The 25,740-nt window shown below is 40.6% G+C and overlaps 1 protein-coding gene and 1 long non-coding RNA gene across 7 annotated transcripts; one reads left to right on the forward strand and one right to left on the reverse strand.

Annotated features, from left to right (window-relative positions):
- Nucleotides 1–1,027: 1,027 nt before the first annotated feature.
- LOC126996824 (uncharacterized) lies at nucleotides 1,028–7,569 on the forward strand. Of its 6 annotated transcripts, XM_050857686.1 has the most exons (6): nucleotides 1,028–1,510; nucleotides 3,947–4,315; nucleotides 4,514–4,711; nucleotides 4,811–4,909; nucleotides 5,009–5,418; nucleotides 6,543–7,569. In XM_050857686.1, exons 1-5 carry the CDS (start codon nucleotides 1,428–1,430, stop codon nucleotides 5,256–5,258), a joined length of 999 nt encoding a protein of 332 aa, XP_050713643.1. In that variant the 5' UTR covers nucleotides 1,028–1,427; the 3' UTR covers nucleotides 5,259–5,418; nucleotides 6,543–7,569. The 6 variants fall into 6 exon arrangements, 3 of the variants coding, with proteins under 3 accessions (XP_050713643.1, XP_050713642.1, XP_050713644.1); XM_050857685.1 differs by having other exon boundaries at nucleotides 4,811–5,418; XR_007751625.1 differs by lacking the exons at nucleotides 1,028–1,510; nucleotides 4,811–4,909 and having other exon boundaries at nucleotides 3,043–4,315.
- LOC126996825 (uncharacterized) lies at nucleotides 7,507–25,740 on the reverse strand. Its single transcript, XR_007751628.1, has 4 exons — nucleotides 25,440–25,740; nucleotides 23,362–23,485; nucleotides 11,120–11,218; nucleotides 7,507–8,488 (listed from the first exon to the last, which is right to left on the reverse strand). It is a non-coding gene; the product is annotated as an uncharacterized LOC126996825 (long non-coding RNA).

Here is a 25,740-nt window from a genome sequence, read left to right on the forward strand (position 1 = left end):
GACTGGAGATCAAGAGGGTAACAGGCTTATAGAAATGGTGGAGGATTCGTTCCTCACTTAAGTTGTAACTCAACCAACAAGAGAAAACAATCTGCTGGATCTGGTATTAGTAAGCGACCCCGACCTCATATTGTTACGGGTATGAATATAATTTTACAAGTGCACCGAGTAGCAGGCTTTTTTTTTTATTATTGTTTACTTTTTTGTGCCCTTGAGCGGTCTCCTTTGTAATAAAATAAAAAAATAATAATAATAATGCGCCAATCTCGCACTGGCAGACGAAACTTTTTTTTGTAGTTTTTGGTGTGTTATTAAATAATCTGCTAACTGTTTCTGTCACAAAGAATTAAATGACTGACCTTTCAATGCCTGGTGTACACAGCACCTGTAAAATAACTTGCAGAGAGAAATGTTCAACTTGCTTAGTTTCTATATTTCACACCGAGTTCGATTCCCGGGTGGAGTGGAAAAATTTGGGCACCTTTTCTGATACCCCTGTCCACCCAGCAGTGCATGGGTACCAGGTATTAATCGGGGGCTGTGTCCCGTCTCCTGGGATCTGTTGCCTTCTCCTATAATTCCTTCCCCTTCTGTCTCTCTCCGGCACATGACTGCAGATGTTGCGCTGCTCACTAAACCAAACCTTCAACATTTCACCCACAAAGATCACAAGTGGATAAACTAGAACAAAACCAGGCTAATTCATGTTTTTCCTGCCCTGTATTCCCCCAGTGCGTGATGGACACCAGAGTGACATTTCTGCGAGTAGGTATTTCTCGGAACACGCACGCCGCCGCCGCCATGTCCCGTCCCGTGCTGTGCATTCCCGCGCCCCACACTGGCGATAACAGCCATTGCTAATGATCAAAACAAACAAAGTGACTATAAAGCGGCCCTAAAACTCGATAAAAGTATCAGAGACCACCAATGGGTGGCCAGTCCAATGTGGTGTTATGGAGACCTGCTCCTTGTCAAGGCTGAAAGGATTAAAACAAAGCAGCTGATGGTTGCTGGGTGAGGATGGGGTAGCCTACCTTTATAAGGTATATACAGGTGAGGATGGAATGGGGTAGGCTGCCTTCATACCTTTATAAGGTATATACAGGTGAGGATGGGGTAGGCTGCCTTCATACCTTTATAAGGTATATACAGGTGAGGATGGGGTAGGCTGCCTTCATACCTTTATAAGGTATACGTATACCCCCCAAAAGATCCTACATTATTATAAATTTATAAGTATGAACTGACAACTGAGATCAATTAATCCTTGCGGTAATGTTGCCAACCTGCCGTATGTTTTTACTAGGTAAAAAATCCTCCTCCTTTAGTGTTGAGTAACTTGTCAGGCAATGTATCATAATGGTCACCAACCAACCAAACAGTAACAGAATAAAAGTAGGTATTCTTCTGTATGGTAATAATATAATATGCTGGCAGGACAACTTCAGGCAACTCTGTCTGTCCCAAACCTGGTACCAACCTGTACCAACCACAAACAAGTATTGAACAAGTATGTATCCTTGACTGTGCTCACACTTACAGGACAGAAACTTAAACTAACCTATGGACACTTTAAAATCACTCACCAGGATATATATATATATATATATATATATATATATATATATATATATATATATATATATATATATATATATATATATATATATATATATATATATATATATATATAGACAGAAACTTTAAAATCACTCATATATATATATATATATATATATATATATATATATATATATATATATATATATATATATATATATATATATATATATATATATATATATATATATATATATATATATATATATATATATATATATATATATATATATATATATATATATATATATATATATATATATAAGAACATAAGAACGCAGGAGTCTACAAGAGGCCGGTCGGCCTGTATGAGGCAGCTCCTTTGACCCTAAGCTCCCGTGTATCTAACCCCACCTAATATCGCTGTCCATGAATTTATCTAGTCTATTTTTGAATGTGACAATTGTGTTGGCACTCACCACATGACTGCTAAGCCTATTCCACTCATCCACCACCCTGTTAGTAAACCAATTTTTGCCTATGTCCCTGTTGAATCTGAATTTATCCAGTTTAAACCCATTAATTCGTGTCCTACCCGGTTCTCTTACCAACAAAACCTTATGAATGTCTCCCTTATTAAAGCCCTTCATCCATTTATAAACCTCGATCATGTCTCCACGCACCCTTCACCTTTCTAGAGAATGCAAGTTTAACTGTTTGAGTCTTTCCTCGCATGGCAAGTTTCTCAACCCCTGAATCATCTTAGTCATCCTCCTCTGCACCGATTCTAACATTTTGATATCCATTCTATAGTAAGGTGACCAGAACTGAACCGCATAGTCAAGATGAGGTCTAACTAATGCTAAATATAGTTTGAAGAAGACTTTGGGGCTTCTGTTACTTACGCTCCTTGAAATAAATTCCAGTACCCTATATTAGCTCGATTTCTAGCTTGAATGCATTGTGCCCTTGGACGGAGATCAGAGCTCACTAAGACCCCTGCTACGGGCTGCCTTTGGCAAAGGCCCGTGCTCCCTCGTGCAAGAGGGAGCAATCTTCCCCCCCCCCCTCCTAAATCCCTCTCGCACCCAGACCTGCTTATGAGAGTGTCATTTAAGCAATAGTTATGTGAGGGGTTGTTCCTACCTACACTCAGAATACTGCACTTCCCTACATTGAACTCCATCTGCCATTTATCCGCCCAGTCATACAATCTGTTGAGTATATATATATATATATATATATATATATATATATATATATATATATATATATATATATATATATATATATATATATATATATATATATATATATATATATATATATATATATATATATATATATATATATATATATATATATATATATATATATATATATATATATATATATATATATATATATATATATATATATATATATATATATATATATATATATATATATATATATATATATATATATATATATATATATATATATATATATATGCCTATTGTGCTGTTTCCGTGGCGGCACAATGCGATAAGCTTCTGAGTCGTGGTGAGCCTCAAACTGATATATTCAAAACAGTTTTTTCCTCTTAATCCCAGACACTTCCCAGGGTGTGGTGTGCTAAACTTTCATTCTTTCTTATATCAGTCCCCAGCACACTGTGAGAAGCTTCTGAGTCATTGCAAGCCTCAAACTGAACCATGTTCTCTGCAGTAACAAGTTTTTCTTTTTTGTTGCTTCCTTGTTTTGGTGCCCTTGGTCTGCCTTGCTGCCCTTGGTCTGCCTTGCTGCCCTTAGTCTGCCTTGCTACCCTTGGTCTGCCTTGCTGGAAAAAATAAATGAATAAATTCTAAACGCAGCACAAGGAAGTTTTGTTGTAATATTTTATGTTGGGTTCAGGAGCTTACCAACTCATTCAGCACCAGCTCATTTACCACTTATTTAGTATTTCATTTATCACCACTGTCACTGTAACTCCTGTGTGTGTGTGTGTGTGTGTGTGTGTTGGTGTGTGCATCAGACTGCAATTTAGGGACAGTTTATGAGTGAGCATTTGGGCGGTGTGTTATGGTGACCAACTATAGTCTTGTTTCATTCCATCTGTCCACCAACAAAGCGGAACTTTTGACAGATGTGGCACCTGTGCCTCCTTGAATACATGAAAATCAGCTCTTGAAATAGATACCCAAGCTGATTTTTCAATGATATATATGAATGTTTATGTATACAAAATAAAACCACTCAGTCTTTATAAATCGCAAACATTCTGATCTGCATGGATAATACAGCATACAAGCTCACAAAAAACAACCTTGTATCAAACAGTGTAGACAGGTCCTACTCGAGCGATCTATTGCTTTTCAAATGCCTATAATTCTTTTCATTTCAGGTTCATTAACCCGTTTGCTGTGATTGGCACGGATTTCGCCTTCACTGGTAGCCTGGTAGCATATACTCCCAGGTCCTTCTCTGCCTCTGTGGTGGGTAGTGGAGTGTTTCCCATGTGGTATTGGTGTGCTGGATATCCCTTCACTGGTAGCCTGGTAACATATACTCCCAGGTCCTTCTCTGCCTCTGTGGTGGGTAGTGGAGTGTTTCCCATGTGGTATTGGTGTGCTGGATATCCCTTCACTGGTAGCCTGGTAACATATACTCCCAGGTCCTTCTCTGCCTCTGTGGTGGGTAGTGGAGTGTTTCCCATGTGGTATTGGTGTGCTGGATATCCCTTCACTGGTAGCCTGGTAACATACACTCTCAGGTCCTTCTCTGCCTCTGTGGTGGGTAGTGGAGTGTTTCCCATGTAGTATTGGTGTGCTGGATATCCCTTCACTGGTAGCCTGGTAACATACAGTCCCAGGTCTTTCTCTGCCTCTGTGGTGGATAGTGGAGTGTTTCCCATGTGGTATTGGTGTGCTGGATATCCCTTCACTGGTAGCCTGGTAACATACACTCCCAGGTCTTTCTCTGCCTCTGTGGTGGATAGTGGAGTGTTTCCCATGTGGTATTGGTGTGCTGGATATCCCTTCACTGGTAGCCTGGTAACATACAGTCCCAGGTCTTTCTCTGCCTCTGTGGTGGGTAGTGGAGTGTTTCCCATGTGGTATTGGTGTGCTGGATATCCCTTCACTGGTAGCCTGGTAACATACACTCCCAGGTCCTTCTCTGCCTCTGTGGTGGGTAGTGGAGTGTTTTCCATGTGGTATTGGTGTGCTGGATATCCCTTCACTGGTAGCCTGGTAACATACACTCCCAGGTCTTTCTCTGCCTCTGTGGTGGGTAGTGGAGTGTTTCCCATGTGGTATTGGTGTGCTGGATATCCCTTCACTGGTAGCCTGGTAACATACACTCCCAGGTCTTTCTCTGCCTCTGTGGTGGGTAGTGGAGTGTTTCCCATGTGGCATTGGTGTGCTGGATATCCCTTCACTGGTAGCCTGGTAACATACACTCCCAGGTCTTTCTCTGCCTCTGTGGTGGATAGTGGAGTGTTTCCCATGTGGTATTGGTGTGCTGGATATCCCCTCCCAAGGTGCAGGACTTCACATTTTTCTTCATTGAATTGTAGCAGCCACTTTTTGTTCCATTCCTGTAGCTTGGTGATGTCTTCTGGTAGGAAATCCACAGTTCAGGGCTCAGGGACCATGGATATCAACCTACAATCAAATATAAGTTATTCATGTAACAATATTTTTTGTGTAAGTTGATCTTGCTGCATACAGAGTGACATTTGGTTGCTTTGTACAGATGCACGGCTGTCCTGAAGCATTGGCAGAAGGAATGCCCGGCCAGGCACCTACCCCACACAAACACCCTGCCTGGAGGAGGCTGCCATGCTGGGGCTGACTGACATGACGGACTGTTAAGGTAAAGCTCTGAAGGCCGGGGACTGTCTCTCCTTCTCCCCCACCTGCACCTTCACCACTGAGACACTTCCTCTTCTTACTATACCTTTCATAAAAATAATGAATAAATAAAATACAAAATCTCATGGCTGTGGACAAGGTCTGGGTCCAGTCAGCTGTTATTGGGAGTGCTAACATTACCATCATTATCCTGACAGCCACTTTTTTTTATCCTGCAATTGCCCCCAGATTGTAGTTCCTGGGTGCCCCTTGTGACCCACCATTGTATCTTTTTGATATCATGGTGCCTATATATATATATGTCAGTACATAGTTGTACCATCACACTGCCTGGGGCTGGGATGGCAGGCTCCTCCTTTGTTGTTTACCTGCAGCAATAAACTGTCAATCACTCATGGCAGAGTTAGGGAAAGGGATGAAGACGGAGATGAGAGATCAATACTGGCCAGAGGAAGAATTATTTGCCTTGGCTTAGAGCAAGATCTGACTTAACCCTTCAGCTGTGACGTGTGGGCACTGGAAAATGTTGTTCTTGGGTGTGACCTTTGTATATATTTGACGGCCGAAAAGCAGTATTTCCCTTTGCTGTGTAGAGCGGGTATACAGAGGCCTTTGTGTGTAGCTCCACCTTCCAAGACACCCCATCTGTGCTTGGAACAGATGTTTCTGCCTCAACTTCCTCCTTTAATGTAAAAGAATGCACAGCTTTGCCAATCCTTCCTTCATGTCAGGGATAACATTCCAATACTTTAAAGTCCAACAAATACACTGAAATGGTTTTGATTTGAATACAAATAGGAATGAAAGTATTCCTGAACACATTGATGAACACTTTCCATTGAAGAGTACCTCCTTGATGATGTACTGTTAGGCAACAGTAAAAGGACCAGTAGAGGCATCACACTTACCTTAAATACCACTCTTATTTAGGATTAGAGATTTGGAAGTATTCACAGAATATCAATACTTTTCCCTTGTATTCGAATACAAATGACAATACTTTGATTTCTATCAGTATTTGAATACACCCAAACAGGGTATTGGAATAGCTAATACTCCATCTTTGGTAGAATGTATGCAGTTTTATGCATTGTCCAACTTGTGATGAGCTGACCAATCCTTCAGGTCCTTGCTGTTGATGATGTGTGTGCTGTGGAGCTGACCAATCCTTCAGGTCCTTGCTGTTGACGGTATGTGTGCTGTGGAGCTGACCAGCGCTTGCCATGAGGGAACAACACAGCAGTGGTTTATATTAATGTTTATATAATGTACTGACGGGAGGAAAGTCTTAAATAACCAGCTCTGGGGTCAGTTTTTATTATTGTTCTTAAGTGACAAAGAAATGTAAATCAATCCTGTAAACTCTGCATACCCATAGCAGGTCTTTCCCAGAGTATCTCAAAAAGCATAGACAACTTAACCAGGGATTGAAATGTCCTCCTTATGCTGGATATATGTAGATCAGCATGGATGTGTGGATCAGATGGATATGTAGATCATGCTAAGTAAGGGTTGTATATGGGAGTGTCCTGCATGTGTGTGTGAGCACACAGTGACTCACACACACAGCCTTCAGGGGAGGACGCAGGATCTCCCTTCCATCACACTCTTTCTCCTCAACATTCCCAAACAAGGTCTCCTCAAGAAGCAAGGGTACTAATAATCTCAGGAAATTATTACAGAACTTTTATTTTCACTTACAGAGCCAGATGTCTTTTTACATACCTGGAAAGTGATGAATTACTTGTATATATATGGTCATGGTAGTAGAAGAAGCTGTGGTAGTAGTAGTAGCATAAATAACAGTAGAAGTAGTAGTAACAGCAGCAGTAATAATATTCGTATTGGTAGAGTGAAACCATTTTAGTAAGTCCATTAGGCTTGTGCAGGTCCTTTCCTCCCCTGCCACGCAGTCCTGTCATGTGTTGTCGACAGGAAGTGTTGTGGCAGAGCAGAGGGCAGGAAGGCACCTGCAGGAGTGAAGGCCTCAAAGGACTCACTAAAATGGTTTCACTCTAGTAATAACCCAAGTTGATGTTTTGCATCTATGTGGGTTGAATTTACTTACTGGTGGTCTGGAAATTGACTGCTCTCTCTCTCTCTCTCTCTCTCTCTCTCTCTCTCTCTCTCTCTCTCTCTCTCTCTCTCTCTCTCTCTCTCTCACCACACCACAGTTCACAGGCCCCACAGGATGTCCCCCACAGTATGTTTACAAACCCCACAGACACATGCCCCCCAGACACATATATGAGACCCTTACTCTCTCCCTCTCTGAAGCGACACCACCCTTAGCATAAGCTCCCTGTTAGTAGTGTGTATTTACCTGGTTCTAGTATATACACTTGATTTGAGCCAAACATGTATTGTTGTCTTCATATCTGTTTCTGTCCAATTTTGCTATGAATTCATGGTGTGTGAGGGAGATCAGGAGAACAATAAAATGTATCAAGAAATATATGTTAATAAATAAATCAAATAGAAAAATAAATGTGTAAGTCTTCCCCCTGAGAGAGAGAGATATATGAAATGAAAAAATCTAAGTTTCCTCGACATCAAAATCATAGAGGAGGAGAAAGAGCAGAATGGGAGAAGGGAAGGAAACTCGAGATGGGGAACATGGAAAAGGAGGAGGAGAAATGGAGCGGTAAAGTCCTATAGGAGGGAAGGAAGGGATGCAGGGAAGGAGAATGAGGGAAGAACATTTGTCAGGACGGGGAACACAGGAACAGGGAAATTGGAAGAGCACGAGGAAAATCTAGAAAATGAACAGTAAGGAAAGGAAAGAGAGGGTTATAGGAGGAAAGGAAATGAACAGTGAGAAGGTTATAGGAGGAGGAGGAGAAGCAGAAGAGATAAAGGAGGAGCTATGGCAAAATGGTATAAAAATAGGGAAGGATATCAGAGAGGAGGAAAACCTGAACAGCGGTAATAATAACAGTAGTTAGGAAGCAGTAGGCATCATACCACTACTACTACTGTTACTACTATGATTCTTGGTCCTGGGCAAGTCTTGGCTCGTCCTGCCTCTGCTGCTAAGGTCTTGAGCTTCTGCTGCTGGCCAGGCACCTCACCTGTGAATGGAAAGAGGTGTGTAACAAGTGTGCATTTACCTAGTTGTCTTTCCAAGTACTTCCGTCTAATTTGGCCTTAAATGCGCTTATTGAGTTAGCCTGCACCACTTCCCTCTCCAGACCCCCACACATCTCTGCAGGAAGCTGTTCTTCTTGATGTCTCTTCTACAAATTCCTTTCCTCAACAGTATTCCATTTCCTCTTAAGTTTCTCTCTTATCAAAAGGTCATCTCTATACAATTTCTCCAGGCCATTCATCACCCTATACACCGATATTAAACCTCTACTTTCCAATGTAGAGAGGTTCAGCCTCAGCAATCTTTCTTCATAAGGCAGGTTGCTTGTGTGTGTGTGTGTGTGTGTTCTCTCCTGGTTATGCCTTTGCCAGACTGTCGTGCTCAGCCTTTTAGACTTGCCAATTTCCGACCCCACGGCTGTCTCCTCCCCCAACAACTGGATTCACTTGTAGCTAGTGTTGAACTGGTTAATTACTGATGTTTTTTTTTTTTTTTTTTCAATAGCTGTCAATCAGAGAAGCCGAAAACTACAATGCTCCAAGTACAGTAATCTGGCAACGCAGCTGGAAGGTCCTCAAACATGCCTCAACTTTAACCTCAATTTTCTCCATGTTCCCGTAACTTAACGTAGCTTACCTTACACTCAAAAATAGCTTAATCTTTCTAATTTCTAACACTACATTCGTTTCCTCTTTACCCCTTTTCGTTTTCCCACAACCTCCGTTTTCCCCAGGCAAGGTGCACGGCTGGCATTCCCACCAAGAAAATTTTTTTACATCATCCCTTAAATTCAACCTCAATTTTCTCCACATTCCCCTAAATTAACGTAGCTCACCTTACACTCAAAAATAGCTTAACCTTTCTACTTTCCAACACTACTTCCGTTTCCTTTTTACCCCTTTCCATTTTCCCACAATCTCCGTTTTCCCCGGGCAAGGTGCACGGCTTGCTCTTCCACCAGATTCCCACTTCTCTAACCATCCACCCACAAAGCCGTTTATCCACTCACCCTTCCATCCACCCATCCATCCATCCACCCACTATTTCCCTCATTCATCCACCAAATTATCCATGCAACCATCAAACCATTCATCCATCAACTATGGGTGGATGGATGACTTGATGGGTGGGTATATGAATGTATGGGTGAATTGATGGATGGATGAATGCATAGTTTGATGGATGGATGGATGGATGAGAGGATAAACGGCTTGGATGGATGGTTGGAGAGTGGGTCACACACCTTGCCTGGGGAAAATGGAGATTGTGAGAAAACGAAAAGGGGTAAAGAGAATCTGAAAGAAGCATTGGAAAGTAGAAAGATTAAGCTACTTTTTAGTATAAGGTGAGCTAGGTTCAGTTAGGGGAACGTGGAGGGAACTGAAGTTGAAATTGAGGGAGGTTTCAAGATTTTTCTCATAAGTAGTAGTTGTGCCCCTTGCTTGATAAAAACTGTTATTGCAGGAAAACGGGAAAATATGGAAAGATAATGAGAGTAGCATTGGAAAGTAGAAAGGTTAAGCTATTTTTTGGTGCAAGGTGAGCTAGGTTAAGTCAGGGGAAAGTGGAGAAAATTGAGCTTGAATTTGGGGGATGCTTTCAATTTTTTTTCTTGGTGGTAATGCAAGCCGTGCACCTTGCCTGGGGAAAATAGAGATTGTGAAAATATGGAAAGGGATAAGAGAAAACAAAAAAAAATATTGGAAAGTAGAAAGGTTAAGCTATTTTTTTGGTGTAAGGTGAGCTGGGTTAAGTTATGGGAAAGCGGAGAAAACTGAGGTTGAAATTGAGGGAGGTTTTCAATTATTTTTCTTGGTGGGAGAGCGAGTTGTGCACCTTGCCTGGAGAAAACGGAAATTGTGGAGAAACGGAAAGAGGTAAAGAGGAAACGAAAGTAGCGTTAGAAAGTATAAAGGTTAAGCTATTTTTTTTTTTGCTGTAAGGTTAGCTAGGTTAAGTTAGGGGAATGTGGATAAAATTGAGCTTGAATTTGGAGGATGTTTTAAATTTTTTTCTTGGTGGGAGTGCGAGCTGTGCACAGAGATTGTGAGGAAACGGAAAGGGGTAAAGAGAAAAATGAAAGTAGCGTTAGGAAGAAAAAAGATTAAGCTATTTTTTAGTATAAGGTGAGCTAGGTTAAATTAGCGGAACGTGGAGGAAATTGACATTGAATTTGAGGGACGTTTCACATAAGTAGTTGTGCCCCACCCACCTTGCTAGATGAAAACTGTTATTGCAGGAAAATCAGAAAATATAGGAAAATAATGAAAGTAGCATTGTAAAGTAAAAAGGTTAAGCTATTTTTTTGGTATAAGGTGAGCTATGTGAAGTTATGGGAAAGTGGAGAAAATTGAGCTTGAAGATGAGGGAGGCTTTCAATTTTTGTCTTGATGGGAGTGCGAGCCATGCACCTTGCCTGGGAAAAACGGAGATTGTGGAGAATTGGAAAGGGCTAAAGAGAAAACGGAAGTAGCGTTGGAAAGAAGGAAGGTCAAGCTATTTTTGAGTGTAAGGTGAGCTTCGTTAAGTTAGCAGAATGTGGAGAAAGTTGATGTTGAAGTTGAGGGATGCTTTCCAACATACGGATGGACAAACAAAGATGGCCGGAACTCACTTCCCTTCAGGGCCAGTGAGATGTCGACGGAGTCAGCCGCGAGGGTCGTCAAGGGCAGGGCGTCGTTGTCCAGGAGAGGCCGGCGGAGTAGAGGCGGACCTGGAAAAAAAGTTTTGATATAAATGCTGATTGTGGGGAAACGGTCGTGTGTGTGTTTGTACGTGTGCAACACTGTCACTGAACAACACACACACACACACACACACACACATCACTGTGGTGTAGTTGGTAAGCGCCACTCTCACAACGCGGAGGACCCTGGTTCGAATCTCGGGCGTTGGAGAGGCAGTGGGCGTATCTCTTAACGTGTAGCCCCTGTTCACCTAAGCAGCAGATTAGGTACGGACTGTAAGCTGAGGGTTGTCACCTCCCTTTCCCAGTGTGTGGGTGTGTGCAAGTGGTCTCAGCCCTACCCGAAGATCGGTCAGTACTAGCTCCGACCTCATTCCCTAGGGGAACGGCTGGCTGGGGAACCACCAGCAGACCACTGGCTGAATACTACACACACACAAACACATTGGGGGGGGGGAGAGAGAGAGAGAGAGAGAGAGAGAGAGTGTGTGTGTGTGTGTGTGTGTGTGTGTGTGTAGGAGGAGAAGGAAAAGGAGGGTGAGGATGAGGAGAGAGATAAACAGAAAAGCAGACAAGAGGAGGAGGAAGATGAATGGAAAGGAAGGTAGGCGGGAGGAGGAGAAGGAGGAGGAGGAGGTTAGGAGTTCACCCAACATAGTGAGGGAGAAGGTGTGGTACAGAGGAAGGACATCCAGGGATGGCCCGAAGGGAATGCACCTCCAACTCAGTCATTTTATGACCAACTCCAAACTGGCGAGCGAAGCGAGCCACTCAGCGGGGGGGTTTTTAAAACTCACCTTTTTTAGGGGCATTTTTAAGGCCTAAGTAGGGACATTTATGAGTCTCAGATGCTTTTCATTTGCATTTAAGAGTATAATAATTTTGGTCATGAGGGCTGCTCTCCCAGGGTCATTAAGTCATTCATGCCCTTGTCTAAAGTGTCATTTGTTGATATTGTTACTGTTGTGTTGCTGCCACTGCCAGTAATGGCTTATGGCTCAAGGGGTTTGTCGTTAGTGGAGCAGGTGAACTTGCTCCGGAGTTGAGGCTCCGGCTGGACCATCCCTGCTCTCCGAATGGACCCTGATCTGATCCCTTCCCACTGTTCCCAGGGCTTCCCTCCTGGACCATCACTCTCTTAAATAAAAAGAAAAAAACCCTTAAACTTTTATTTGACCATCTGAGGTGACCTCAGATGGTCAAATAAAAGCAGTGAGGTGGGTGAGTGGTGAGCGTGTTGTGGTTACGTTCTCGGGGTGCCGAGTTCCAGCCCTACTACAGTCTACAGGCAAACCCTTATTCACTGCCGAGTGTCTTAAAGCTATCCACATGTCACCATCTACTCCACCTGGAGCACATAATGTGCATGGAAGGATTTGGAGGATCACCCAAACATAGCCAGCGCTAACCCCTGCAGGAGGCTGGTTCAAGAGTGATGATACTGAGCCAGTATACAGTTCCGAATAACGCAGTCGGGCCATTCATGCTCCCTGATCCCTCCCCGCCTGTGGCCATTCCTGCCAAAAAAAAAAAAAATAAAAAAAAAACCTCAAATTTTTGACCAACTCACTAGGACTTTTTGACCAACTCCGACCAAACATTGGAGGGGGGTGACCCCCCCCACCCACCCCCCGCTCGGGCCATCCCTGAGGACATCAGACTATTTACCAACATGCCAAACCAAATCTTATATGCAGGTCTTACAGTAGCGAGATTCATGCAGGCAAATCAACATACTACAGGAAGAGGAGGAGGAGGAGGAGAAAGTTGGAAAGTTTTGTTTAGTGGGCAGCGCAACATCTGTGTCATATGCCGGAGACAGACAGAAGGGGAAGGAATTATATGAGAAGGGAACAGTTGGAAAGTTTGGTTTAGTGGGCGCAACATCTGTGGTCATATGCCGGAGAGAGACAGAAGGGGAAGGAATTATAGAAGGGAACAGTTGGAAAGTTTGGTTTAGTGGGCGCAACATCTGTGGTCATATGCCGGAGAGAGACAGAAGGGGAAGGAATTATAGGAGAAGGGAACAGTTGGAAAGTTTGGTTTAGTGGGCGCAACATCTGTGGTCATGTGCCGGAGAGAGACAGAAGGGGAAGGAATTATAGGAGAAGGGAACAGTTGGAAAGTTTGGTTTAGTGGGCGCAACATCTGTGGTCATATGCCGGAGAGAGACAGAAGGAGAAGGAATTACAGGAGAAGGGAAAAGTTGGAAAGTTTGGTTTAGTGGGCGCAACATCTATGGTCATATGCCTGAGAGAGACAGAAGGGGAAGGAACTATAGGAGAAGGGAACAGACCTCAGGAGACAGGACACAACCCCAGATTAATACCTGGTACACTGCTGGGTGGACAGGGCCTACGTAGGGTATCAGAAAAGCCGCCCAAATTTTTCCACTCTGCCCGGGAATCGAACCCACGCTCTCTCAGAAGGAGGAGGAGGAGGAAGATTTACATAGATTTACATAGAAAATCAGACCACACAGACCCCATGGTCCAGACTTGATGGTCTGTCCTTAAACCTAAGTGATTTTACATTAATCAGAAGACTCCAAAACGTTGCACTTCTACTCTAGTTGATATTAAGTTGAAGGAAGTGACGGTCGAGCTTATTTTTGAAGGAGTCAATCGTGTTACACTGGACCACTGATGGTGGAAGCTTATTCCATTCTCGCTTTTCTAGCGTTGGTGAAGAAAAATTTGGTGCAGTCTGAATTTACTTGTCTACATCTGAGTTTTACGCCATTGTTCCTCGTGCGCAGACTGTCATCGATCATAAACAATGTTGATCTGTCTACATTCGTGAAACCATTAAGTATTTTAAAACATTCGATCAATTTTCCTCGGAGGCGACGTTTCTCAAGAGAGAACATGTTAAGGGTAGAAAGCCTTTCTTCGTAGGATTTGTTGCGCAAGGAAGGATCATTTTCGTTGCCTTGACGCTGAACACCTTCTAATTTAGCAATATCCTTTGCATGGTGGGGAGACCAAAACTGTACCGCATATTCCAAGTGGGGTCTGACTAAACTGTTGTAGAGCGGAGTATTACATCTTTATTCTTGAATACAAAGTTTCTTTTAATGAAGCCCAACATTCTGTTCGCTTTATTTGCTGCATCGATGCATTGCTGTGAGAATTTGAGGTTTGACGCGATTTTGACCCCAAGTCTTTGGCGCATTGAACGCTTTGAGTTTAACGCCGCGCATTTCGTATTCGAACTTCTTATTCCTCGTTCCAACTTGAAGGACCTGGCACTTGTCTACGTTAAAGGGCATCTCCATCTATCCGACCAAGCTGAAATTGTGTGCAAATCCTCTTGGAGGCTTTGCCTGTCTTCGTCAGTGAGAACCGAGTTACCAATCTTTGTGTCGTCTGCAAATTTACTAATGCGGTTATTGAGTCCAACATCCACGTCGTTGATGTAAATAATGAAGAGCACTGGGCCAAGGACCGAGCCCTGAGGACGCCACTAGTGACAGGCGCCCACTCTGAGTTATATCCGTCAATCACTACTCTTTTTTGTCTGTTGCTCAACCAATTCGCGATCCATTGGTTTACTTGACCGTCAATACCTATTTGCTTTAATTTGTAAAGTAATTTATGATGCGGGACTTTATCAAACGCTTTCTGGAAATCAAGATAGACTACGTCCAGTGATTTGGTTACGTCATAAACAGTGAAGAGGTCGTTATAAAAGTTGAATAGGTTTGATAGCCAGGATCTTTTGTTTCGAAGCCATGTTGTAAGTCCCCAATCAATGAGTGGCTTTCAAGGTAACTCACAATTTTGTCTCTAATTATGCCTCAAGTAGCTTACCTACAACCGAAGTTAGACTAATGGGCCTGTAATTACCTGGTACTTTTTGTCTCCTTTCTTGAAAATCGGTGTCACGTTAGCCTTTTTTCCAATCCGAAGGACGATGCCTTGTCGCAAGGACATATTGAATACGGTTGTGAGGGAGGAGAGTATTTCGCTCTTCGTTTCTTTCAGCAGAGTTGGATATACTTTGTCAGGTCCAGGACTTTTATTTGTTTTAAGTGAATGGAGAGCTTTAAGGACTTCATCGGTTGTTATTTCAAAATTAGGCAATGCATGCTCGAGATTTACAATAGTACTGGTGTTGGTGGTAGCGAGAGGAAGACTGTTAGTATTAAACACCGAGGAAAAGTAAGTGTTTAAGAGGTTTGCAATGTGTTGGCTGTCAGTCACTAGTGCACCGTCGCTGTTTGTTAAAGGTCCAATACCACTTTTGATCGCCTTTCTGTTGTTTATGTAACTGAAGAAAGATTTCGGATTATTTTTACAGTTGGCTGCAATATTTTCTTCATATCTACGCTTTGCCTGACATACTAGTCTTTTTACTCGTCGCCTGGCATCATTATAAAGTCTAATGTTCTCGGGCGTGCTTTGTTCTTACGTTATCCTGTAAAAAAAATTACTATCATTGAATGATTGTTTAATTTCGCTATTAAACCACGGTGGGCTTTTATTAGTGTTAATTACTTCGCACAAGGGGACAAATGTGTTCTGCTGAGTGAGTAAGTGATTTTTAAAGGGTAGCCAGGCTTCCTCTACGTTGCCGTCATCTGATAGTTGTATTTCTGTTAGTTTTTGTCGGATTTCTACGAAGTTAGCTCTTTTGAAATTGGGCACCTTTACTTTATTTTCAGTCACTGATGATTGAGCTTTAATGTTGACGCGCACTAATTTATGATCGCAAGAACCGAGGTGTTCTCCTACCGTGACACTACTGACAAGGTTATCTTGGGTCGTTATAACAAGGTCGAGTATATTATTTTGTCGAGTTGGCTCAGAAACCATTTGGCTTAGATAATTTTCTTCTAGAAATTCGATCATTCTATGTGACTCGCCTTCTGTACCTGACAGTGTCGCCAGTCGATATGGGGAGGTTAAAGTCTCCTAATATCAGTGAGTCGCTGTTATTAAGTGACTGCCTTAAGACGCTGTACATTTCAAGGTCGTCATCGAGTGATTGCCCGGGAGGTCTGTAGGTGACAGATATATTTAAATTGACTTTTGCAATGTTTACTCGCACGCACAAATGTTCAACGTTACTGTTTCCCGGTGTTTTGTCAGCGGGTTGCAAATAGCTTTTGACATAAAGGGCGACGACACCGCCTCTACGGTTTACACGATCTTTGTTGAAGAGTCTGTAGCCATCTATGTTGTATTCGGAACTTAAATCAATATTTGTGGTGTCGATAAATGTTTCGGTTATAGCAATTATGTCAAAATTTTCTGTTAAAGCAAGACATCTCAGTTCATCAAATTTGTTTCTTAGGCTACGCGCATTGAAACTAAGGATTTTTAAGTTATCTAGAGGCTTGGTAATAGAGGTGGTGGTACTTGCGGGATCATGGTTACAGGTTTGTTGCGATGCACGGCGTCTATTTACACGGGCGGGGTGGAGGGACGTGGCCGTGACTCGTTTTATGAAGAGAGATAAGAAAGAGGAGGAGGGGAAAGAGATTAAAGAGAAAAGTAGGAAGAAAAAATGAAAGGCATACAATTTACAAGCACAAGGAAGCTATGACCATATTACAAGCTCTCTTGCTAAATAAATATTGCTGGAAATGACCTCAAGGGAATGGGCAAGGAAGGGAGTTTGAAGATACCCTAAACTTAACAAACTCTAACAAAAACAAAACAGTTACTATAGGCCTTGACTCAGAAATTCATATATGCTTCCTTACTAATGAGACTTTCTATACAACTAAGTGAGGTCATTCTTTGTTGATTTATACTGTAAAGTGCTGGCCATCATGTGTTTGAAGATACCCTAAACTTAACCTAACATAACACAACAAAAACAAAGGAGTTACTATAGGTCTTGACTCAGAAATTCATATATGCTTCCTTACTAATGAGACTTTCTATACAACTAAGTGAGGTCATTCTTTGTTCATTTATACTGTAAAGTGCTGGCCATCATGTGTTTGGAGATACCCTAAACTTAACCTAACATAACCTATCATAACCCCAAACAGTTACTATAGGTCTCGACTCAAAAAATTCATATATGCTTCCTTACTAATGAGACTTTCTATACAACTAAGTGAGGTCATTCTTTGTTAATTTATACTGTAAAGTGCTGGCTATCATGTGTTTGAAGATACCCTAAACTTAACCTAACATAACCTATCAAAACCCCAAACAGTTACTATAGGTCTTGACTCAGAAATTCATATATGCTTCCTTACTAATGCGACTTTCTATACAACTAAGTGAGGTCATTCTTTGTTGATTTATACTGTAAAGTGCTGGCTATCATGTGTTTGAAGACACCCTAAACTTAACCTAACTTAACCTATCAAAACCCCAAAGAGTTACTATAGGGATTGACTTAGAAAATTCATATATGCTTCCTTACTAATGAGACTTTCTATACAACTAAGTGAGGTCATTCTTTGTTGATTTATACTGTAAAGTGCTGGCCATCATGTGTTTGAAGATACCCTAAACTTAACCTAACATAACCTATCAAAACCCCAAACAGTTACTATACGTCTTGACAGAAAATTCATATATGCTTCCTTACTAATGAGACTTTCTATACAACTAAGTGAGGTCATTCTTTGTTGATTTATACTGTAAAGTGCTGGCTATCATGTGTTTGAAAATACCCTAAACCTAACCTAACATAACCTATCAAAACCCCAAACAGTTACTATAGGTCTCGACTCAGAAAATTCATATATGCTTCCTTACTAATGAGACTTTCTATATAACGAAGTCAGGTCATTCTTTGTTGATTTATACTGTAAAGTGCTGGCTATCATGTGTTTGAAGATAAACTAAACTTAACCAAACAAAACCTATCAAAACCCCAAACAGTTACTATAGGTTTTGACTCAGAAACTCATATATGCTTCCTTACTAATGCGACTTTCTATACAACTAAGTGAGGTCATTCTTTGTTGATTTATACTGTAAAGTGCTGGCTATCATGTGTCTGAAAATACCCTAAACTTAACCTAACATAACCTATCAAAGCCCCAAACAGTTACTATAGGTCTTGACACAGAAAACTCATATATGCTTCCTTACTAATGAGACTAAGTGAGGTCATTCTTTGTTGATTTTTACTGTAAAGTGCTGGCCATCATGTGTTTGAAGATACCCTAAACTTAACCTAACATAACCTATCAAAACCTCAAACAGTTACTATAGGTCTTGACTCAGAAATTCATATATGCTTCCTTACTAATGAGACTTTCTATACAACTAAGTGAGGTCATTCTTTGTTGATTTATACTGTAAAGTGCTGGTTCTCATGTGTTTGAAGATACCCAAAACTTAACCTAACATACCCTATCAAAACCCCAAACAGTTACTATAGGTCTTGACACAGAAAACTCATATATGCTTCCTTACTAATGAGACTAAGTGAGGTCATTCTTTGTTGATTTTTACTGTAAAGTGCTGGCTATCATGTGTCTGAAAATACCCTAAACTTAACCTAACATACCCTATCAAAACCCCAAACAGTTACTATAGGTCTTGACACAGAAAACTCATATATGCTTCCTTACTAATGAGACTAAGTGAGGTCATTCTTTGTTGATTTTTACTGTAAAGTGCTGGCCATTATGTGTTTGAAGATACCCTAAACTTAACCTAACATAACCTATCAAAACCTCAAACAGTTACTATAGGTCTTGACTCAGAAATTCATATATGCTTCCTTACTAATGAGACTTTCTATACAACTAAGTGAGGTCATTCTTTGTTGATTTATACTGTAAAGTGCTGGTTCTCATGTGTTTGAAGATACCCAAAACTTAACCTAACATAACCTATCAAAACCCCAAACAGTTACTATAGGGATCGACTCAGAAAATTCATATATGCTTTCTTACTAATGAGACTTTCTATACAACTAAGTGAGGTCATTCTTTGTTGATTTATACTGTAAAGTGCTGGGCATGTGTTTGAAGATACCTTAAACTTAACCTAACGTAACCTATCAAAACCCCAAACAGTTACTATAGGTCTTGACTCAGAAATTCATATATGCTTCCTTACTAATGAGACTTTTTATACAACTAAGTGAGGTCATTCTTTGTTGATTTATACTGTAAAGTGCTGGCTATCATGTGTTTGAAGATACCCTAAACTTAGCCTAACACAACCTATCAAAACCCCAAACAGTTACTATAGGTCTTGACTCAGAAAATTCATATATGCTTCCTTACTAATGAGACTTTCCATACAACTAAGTGAGGTCATTCTTTGTTGATTTATACTGTAAATTGCTGGCTATCATGTGTTTGAAGATACCCTAAACTTAACCTAACATAACCTATCAAAACCCCAAACAGTTACTATAGGTCTTGACACAGAAAGTTCATATATGCTTCCTTACTAATGAGACTTTCTATACAACTAAGTGAGGTCATTCTTTGTTGATTTATACTGTAAAGTGCTGGCTATCATGTGTTTGAAGATACCCTAAACTTAACCTAACATAACCTATCAAAACCCCAAACAGTTACAATAGGTCTTGACTCAGAAATTCATATATGCTTCCTTACTAATGAGACTTTCTATACAACTATGTGAGGTCATTCTTTCTTGATTTATACTGTAAAGTGCTGGCCATCATGTGTTTAAAGATACCTTAAACTTAACCTAACATAACCTATCAAAACCCCAAACAGTTACTATAGGTCTTGACTCAGAAATTCATATATGCTTCCTTACTAATGTGACTTTCTATACAACTAATTGAGGTCATTCTTTGTTGATTTATACTGTAAAGTGCTGGCCATCATGTGTTTGAAGATACCCTAAACTTAACCTAACATAACATAACAAAAACAAAACAGTTACTAGGAGAGCCGGTATGATTCGGACACTTTTTAGAAAAATATTTTTAGAAAAAGAAGTTTAAGAAGTAGTGTAATTTTGTTGATTTCAAAATGTTCCTCCATCATTTGGCTCTTTAGGCTGCTAATATGACACTCGTAGCTATTTCCAGTTTTCAGAAGTAGGTGACGAAAGACAAGTTTCCGAACTATCCAACCATCCCCACCCGTCGTGATGGTTCGGCAAGGGAGGTGGGATGGTACGGACACTCATAATACTCGGCTTAATATTTATATAACTTAAGTTTCATTGGCTAATAAACAAGATTATATCTTCTACAAAACATTTGTATAAGGACAAAAGTATCCTCTTAATATTTAGAGGGGAGAAAAATAAAAGGAGAACTACAAGAAATATCTCAAAAATTTTGGTATTATGGCTTCCTTCTCTTCTCACAAGCATAATATCTGAATATAAATCAACCAAAGTAACCTTTTTATAACCGTTGCAACACCTATAAAGTTTAAATTGATATAAATTTAATAAAAATCATGAAAAAATCAACCGTCCGAATCATCACGACTCTATAAAAAGCAAATGTGTGGTCACACGCCTTTTACAGCACGAGCTGGGTGATCGTGTTTGGAATACTGCGGCATCGCCATGCGTCCGAAATAATTTACATCTCGCTAATTGGCACGTTGAGTGAGCTTACACACCCTGAAAATATTACATACGAGATGCAAAAAACATAAAATAGGACTTGCATCGAAAATAACAGCTCTGAGGGCGTGGTTGTCCCTTTGAGGGCCAAGGCAACAAAGTTTTGCACATTCACACAAAATCTCGCGGCACTCACTCCCATACACTTTACAATAAGTGCTATGGCCGGACCATCCCACTGTCCGAATCATCACCGCTCTCCCCTATAGGTCTTGACACAGAAAATTCATATATGCTTCCTTACTAATGAGACTTTCTATACAACTAAGTGAGGTCATTCTTTGTTGATTTATACTGTAAAGTGCTGGCTATCATGTGTTTGAAGATACCCTAAACTTAACCTAACATAACATAACATTAGAAAACAGTTACTATAGGTCTTGACTCAGAAAATTCATATATGCAACCTTACTAATGAGACTTTCTATACAACTATTTGAGGTCATTCTTTGTTGATTTATACTGTAAAGTGCTGGCCATCATGTGTTTGAAGATACCCTAAACTTAACCTAACATAACCTATCAAAACCCCAAACAGCTACTATAGGTCTTGACACAGAAAATTCATATATGCTTCCTTACTAATGAGACTTTCTATACAACTAAGTGAGGTCATTCTTTGTTGATTTATACTGTAAAGTGCTGGCTGTCATGTGTTTGAAGATACCCTAAACTTAACCTAACATAACCTATCAAAACCCCAAACAGTTACTATAGGGATTGACTCAGATAATTCATATATGCTTCCTTACTAATGAGACTTTCTATACAACTAAGTGAGGTCATTCTTTGTTGATTTATACTGTAAAGTGCTGGCTATCATGTGTTTGAAGATACCCTAAACTTAACCTAACATAACCTATCAAAACCCCAAACAGTTACTATAGGTCTTGACTCAGAAAATTCATATATGCTTCCTTACTAATGAGACTTTCTATACAACTAAGTGAGGTCATTCTTTGTTGATTTATACTGTAAAGTACTGGCTATCATGTGTTTGAAAATACCCCAAACTTAACCTAACATAACATATCAAAACCCTAAACAGTTACTATAGGTCTTGACACAGAAAATTCATATATGCTTCCTTACTAATGAGACTTTCTATACAACTAAGTGAGGTCATTCTTTGTTGATTTATACTGTAAAGTGCTGGCCATCATGTGTTTGAAGATACCCTGAACTTAACCTAACACAACATAACAAAAACAAAACAGTTACTGTAGGTCTTGACTCAGAAAATTCATATATGCTTCCTTACTAATGAGACTTTCTATACAACTAAGTGAGGTCATTCTTTGTTGATTTATACTGTAAAGTGCTGGCTATCATGTGTTTGAAAATACCCTAAACTTAACCTAACATAACCTATCAGAATACCAAACAAATTCATATATGCTTCCTTACTAATGAGACTTTCTATACAACTAAGTGAGGTCATTCTTTTTTTATTTATACTGTAAAGTGCTGGCTATCATGTGTTTGAAGATACCCTAAACTTAACCTAACATAACCTATCAAAACCTCAAACAGTTACTATAGGTCTTGACTAAGAAAATTCATATATACTTCCTTACTAATGAGACTTTCTATACAGCTAAGTGAGGTCATTCTTTGTTGATTTATACTGTAAAGTGCTGGCCATCATGTTTTTGAAGATACCCTAAACTTAACCTAACATAACATAACAAAAACAACAGTTACTATAGGTCTTGACTCAGAAAATTTATATATGCTTCCTTACTAATGAGACTTTCTATACAACTAAGTGAGGTCATTCTTTGTTGATTTATACTGTAAAGTACTGGCTATCATGTGTTTGAAGATACCCTAAACTTAACCTAACATAACCTATCAAAACCCCAAACAGTTACTATAGGGATTGACTCAGAAAATTCATATATGCTTTCTTACTAATGAGACTTTCTATACAACAAAGTGAGGTCATTCTTTGTTGATTTATACTGTAAAGTGCTGGCTATCATGTGTTTGAAGATACCCTAAACTTAACCTAACATAGCCTATCAGAGAATACCAAACAGTTACTATAGGGATTGACTCAGATAATTCATATATGCTTCCTTAGTAATGAGACTTTCTATACAACTAAGTGAGGACGTTCTTTGTTGATTTATTCTGTAAAGTGCTGGCTATCCTGTGTTTGAAGATACCCCAAACTTAACCTAACATAACCTATCAAAACCCCAAACAGTTACTATAGGGATTGACTCAGAAAATTCATATATGCTTCTTTGCTAACGAGACATTTTATACAACACAGTGAGGTCATTCTGTGTTGATTTATACCATATGGTGCTGGCTGTCATGTGCTTCAAGATACCCTAAACTTAACCTAACCTAATCTAACAAAACCCCAAACAGTTACTACAGGTCTTGACTCAGAAAATTCATCTATGCTTCCTTGCTAATGAGACTTTCTATACAATACAGTGAGGTCACTCTGTATTGATTTATACCATAAGGTGCTGGCTGTCAAGTGTTAGAAGATACCCTAAATCTAACCTACCCTAACAAAACCCTAAACAGTTACTACAGGGCTTGGCTTGCAACTACTACTACTACTACTACTACTACTACTTCTACTACTACTACTACCAATACCTTATAAGCTAGGGATAGTCTTGCAGTGCCTTCTCAGGTTGGCGTAGCCCTGGGCGGGGAGTGTTCCAGCCTGGCATCACCAACACCTACAGCTCAGGAAGGTAAAACTTGGCGGCCGCCAGGTCTGAAAAAGTTTGGACATTTTGTGAGCAAGCTCTAAAAATATTAAAGATAGCTCTACGGGGTTTGGTGTGTGTGTGCGTGAATAGTTGCCACACATAAACACAAAATCCCAGTGACGCACATGAAATACAAACGGAGAAAAACACACACAAACACACATGAATATCAGGGACAGAACGAAAAAAATAGGAAATATGCATGGAAATGATTGGATGTCTTGTGAGCTAGCTCTAAAAATATTAAAGATAGCTCAGCAGGATTTTGTGGACATGTGTATCAATAATTAAACTAGGAATGGCTTTATTGAGAAAACTAAGTGTTTGAATTCTGGTAGTTTGTTTCTAATACTTTCACAGTTTAACATACACTTGAATGTGCTTAACCCAGTAGCAGCAGGGATCATGTTTCTTAATGGTCCCTCCAAGTGAGAAAAATGAGAAAAAATCACACTTCACACAAATCATTTCATAATATATATCAAAGCATTTGTGATCAGATTATGTATCATCTATTCTGGGGGGTTTATATCATGGCACAAATTTGGCCTGTCGCTGCTACACGGTAAAGCCACAAATTTGGCCCGTCGCTGCTACACGGTAAAGCCAGAAATTTGGCCCGTCACTCCTACAGTAAAGCCACAAATTTGGCCCGTCGCTGCTACACGGTAAAGCCACAAATTTGGCCTGTCGCTGCTACAGTAAAGCCACAAATTTGGCCCGTCGCTGCTACACGGTAAAGCCACAAATTTGGCCCATCGCTGCTACACGGTAAAGCCACAAATTTGGCCTGTCACTGCTACACAGTAAAGCTACAAATTTGGCCTGTCGCTGCTACACGGTAAAGCCACAAATTTGTCCCGTCGCTGCTACAGTAAAGCCACAAATTTGTCCCGTCGCTGCTAAACAGTAAAGCCAAAAATTTGGCCCGTCGCTGCTAAATGGTAAAGCCACAAATTTGGCCCGTCGCTGCTAAACGGTAAAGCCACAAATTTGGCCCGCCGCTGCTACCGGGTTAATTCTGACAATTTTGGGGGTGAGGAATTGAACTTTTAACCATTTGTACCATGGGAAAAATTAACACCATTATCATAATTCTTTATGTGAGAACTAATTCTAGTGAGATCCTTTAGTTTCTTGTCTATATCTACATCATTTACATTTATACAGCTCAAGGTGATCGCATCTAGCAACCCCTCTCTACTGGGTGGGGGTTTTCTACAATCTTCCTGTTTTTTATCATCCAGTTATCATCACCAGTGCAAGGCGGAGCTTAATTGTTGTTCTCCTCGCGTTGTTTTGGTGATATGTAGATGTTGCTCTCTGTTGAGTGTGTATCACGGCTCAGTCCTAAACTTCTTGGCATTTCTCAGCACCTGGCCGCAGCTTCTTTCATTCTCCACTTTAACTTTTAGCAGCCTGGGTTTGTTTGTTCCTTGCCGAGTTTTCTGACCAAGTCTAAACGCTTGTGTTTTGTTGACTCTGTTGACTTCTAGGAACTGTCTAGCAATGGTCTGGACTGTCTGGATGTCTTCTTTGTCCATGGCAGTGAGACTGTCCTCAGGTTCAGTACACTGTGAATTATAAGGTAGTAATCCCTACGTCTCTGTCTCTCATAGAACTCTTCCATGTGCACTTCTATGGCTACTGCAACTTCCTGCTTCACTAGTTGGGCCATTCTCACCTGGTAGTATCCTCACCTGGTGGGGCCATACCAACCGGTCTAGACTGGGCAGGGAAGGCAAAAGTAATAGTCAGACACTCCAGTCAGGCAAGCAGGCAGCATTACAGATGACATAGTGACTGGTTGAGTGTGTCTTCCAATTAAAATAAAATTCAGCTTTGCGTAATGACAGACTTGAAACAGTAGAATAATACCTTAAAAGTTGTAGAAGGTACAGTTAGGAAAGGGTAATTAGAAGGAGGAGAGTTCAGCATGTCTGCCCAGATATCACTTACTTGTTTCTCCAGGCGGCTTGGCTTCTCAGTGATTTGGTCATCAGCACTGTTTGAGGCTTTGACTGATGCTTCAGCTGTATGGTGCTGTGTGATGACCTTTTGCTGCTGTTTGGGCTTTTTTCCATTGGTGAGAGGCAGCGACCTTCACACGGCAGGACTGGCAAAGCCACATGGTGTCTATAGGTCCAGGACCCTCACTGACCATGGTGCCCCACACACACACCGGAAAACCTCCTTCTCCACTGCCCAAGATTCCACTCCCTCCGCATCAACCTCAGAGCTTCCCTAACAAGACTCTGCA

This window comes from Eriocheir sinensis, chromosome 11 (genome assembly GCF_024679095.1).
Source record: "Eriocheir sinensis breed Jianghai 21 chromosome 11, ASM2467909v1, whole genome shotgun sequence".
In the NCBI taxonomy this organism is placed as follows: domain Eukaryota; kingdom Metazoa; phylum Arthropoda; class Malacostraca; order Decapoda; family Varunidae; genus Eriocheir; species Eriocheir sinensis.

Excerpts from the sequence above, each read along its gene's own strand:
- LOC126996824 (XM_050857685.1), top strand. The coding sequence starts at position 1,428 with ATGCTGGCAGGACAACTTCAGGCAACTCTGTCTGTCCCAAACCTGGTA. Across the intron at positions 1,511-3,946 it reads CACAAACAAGTATTGAACAA|GTTCATTAACCCGTTTGCTG; the intron begins GTATGTATCCTT and ends TTTTCATTTCAG. Across the intron at positions 4,316-4,513 it reads CTGGTAACATACACTCTCAG|GTCTTTCTCTGCCTCTGTGG; the intron begins GTCCTTCTCTGC and ends ATACACTCCCAG.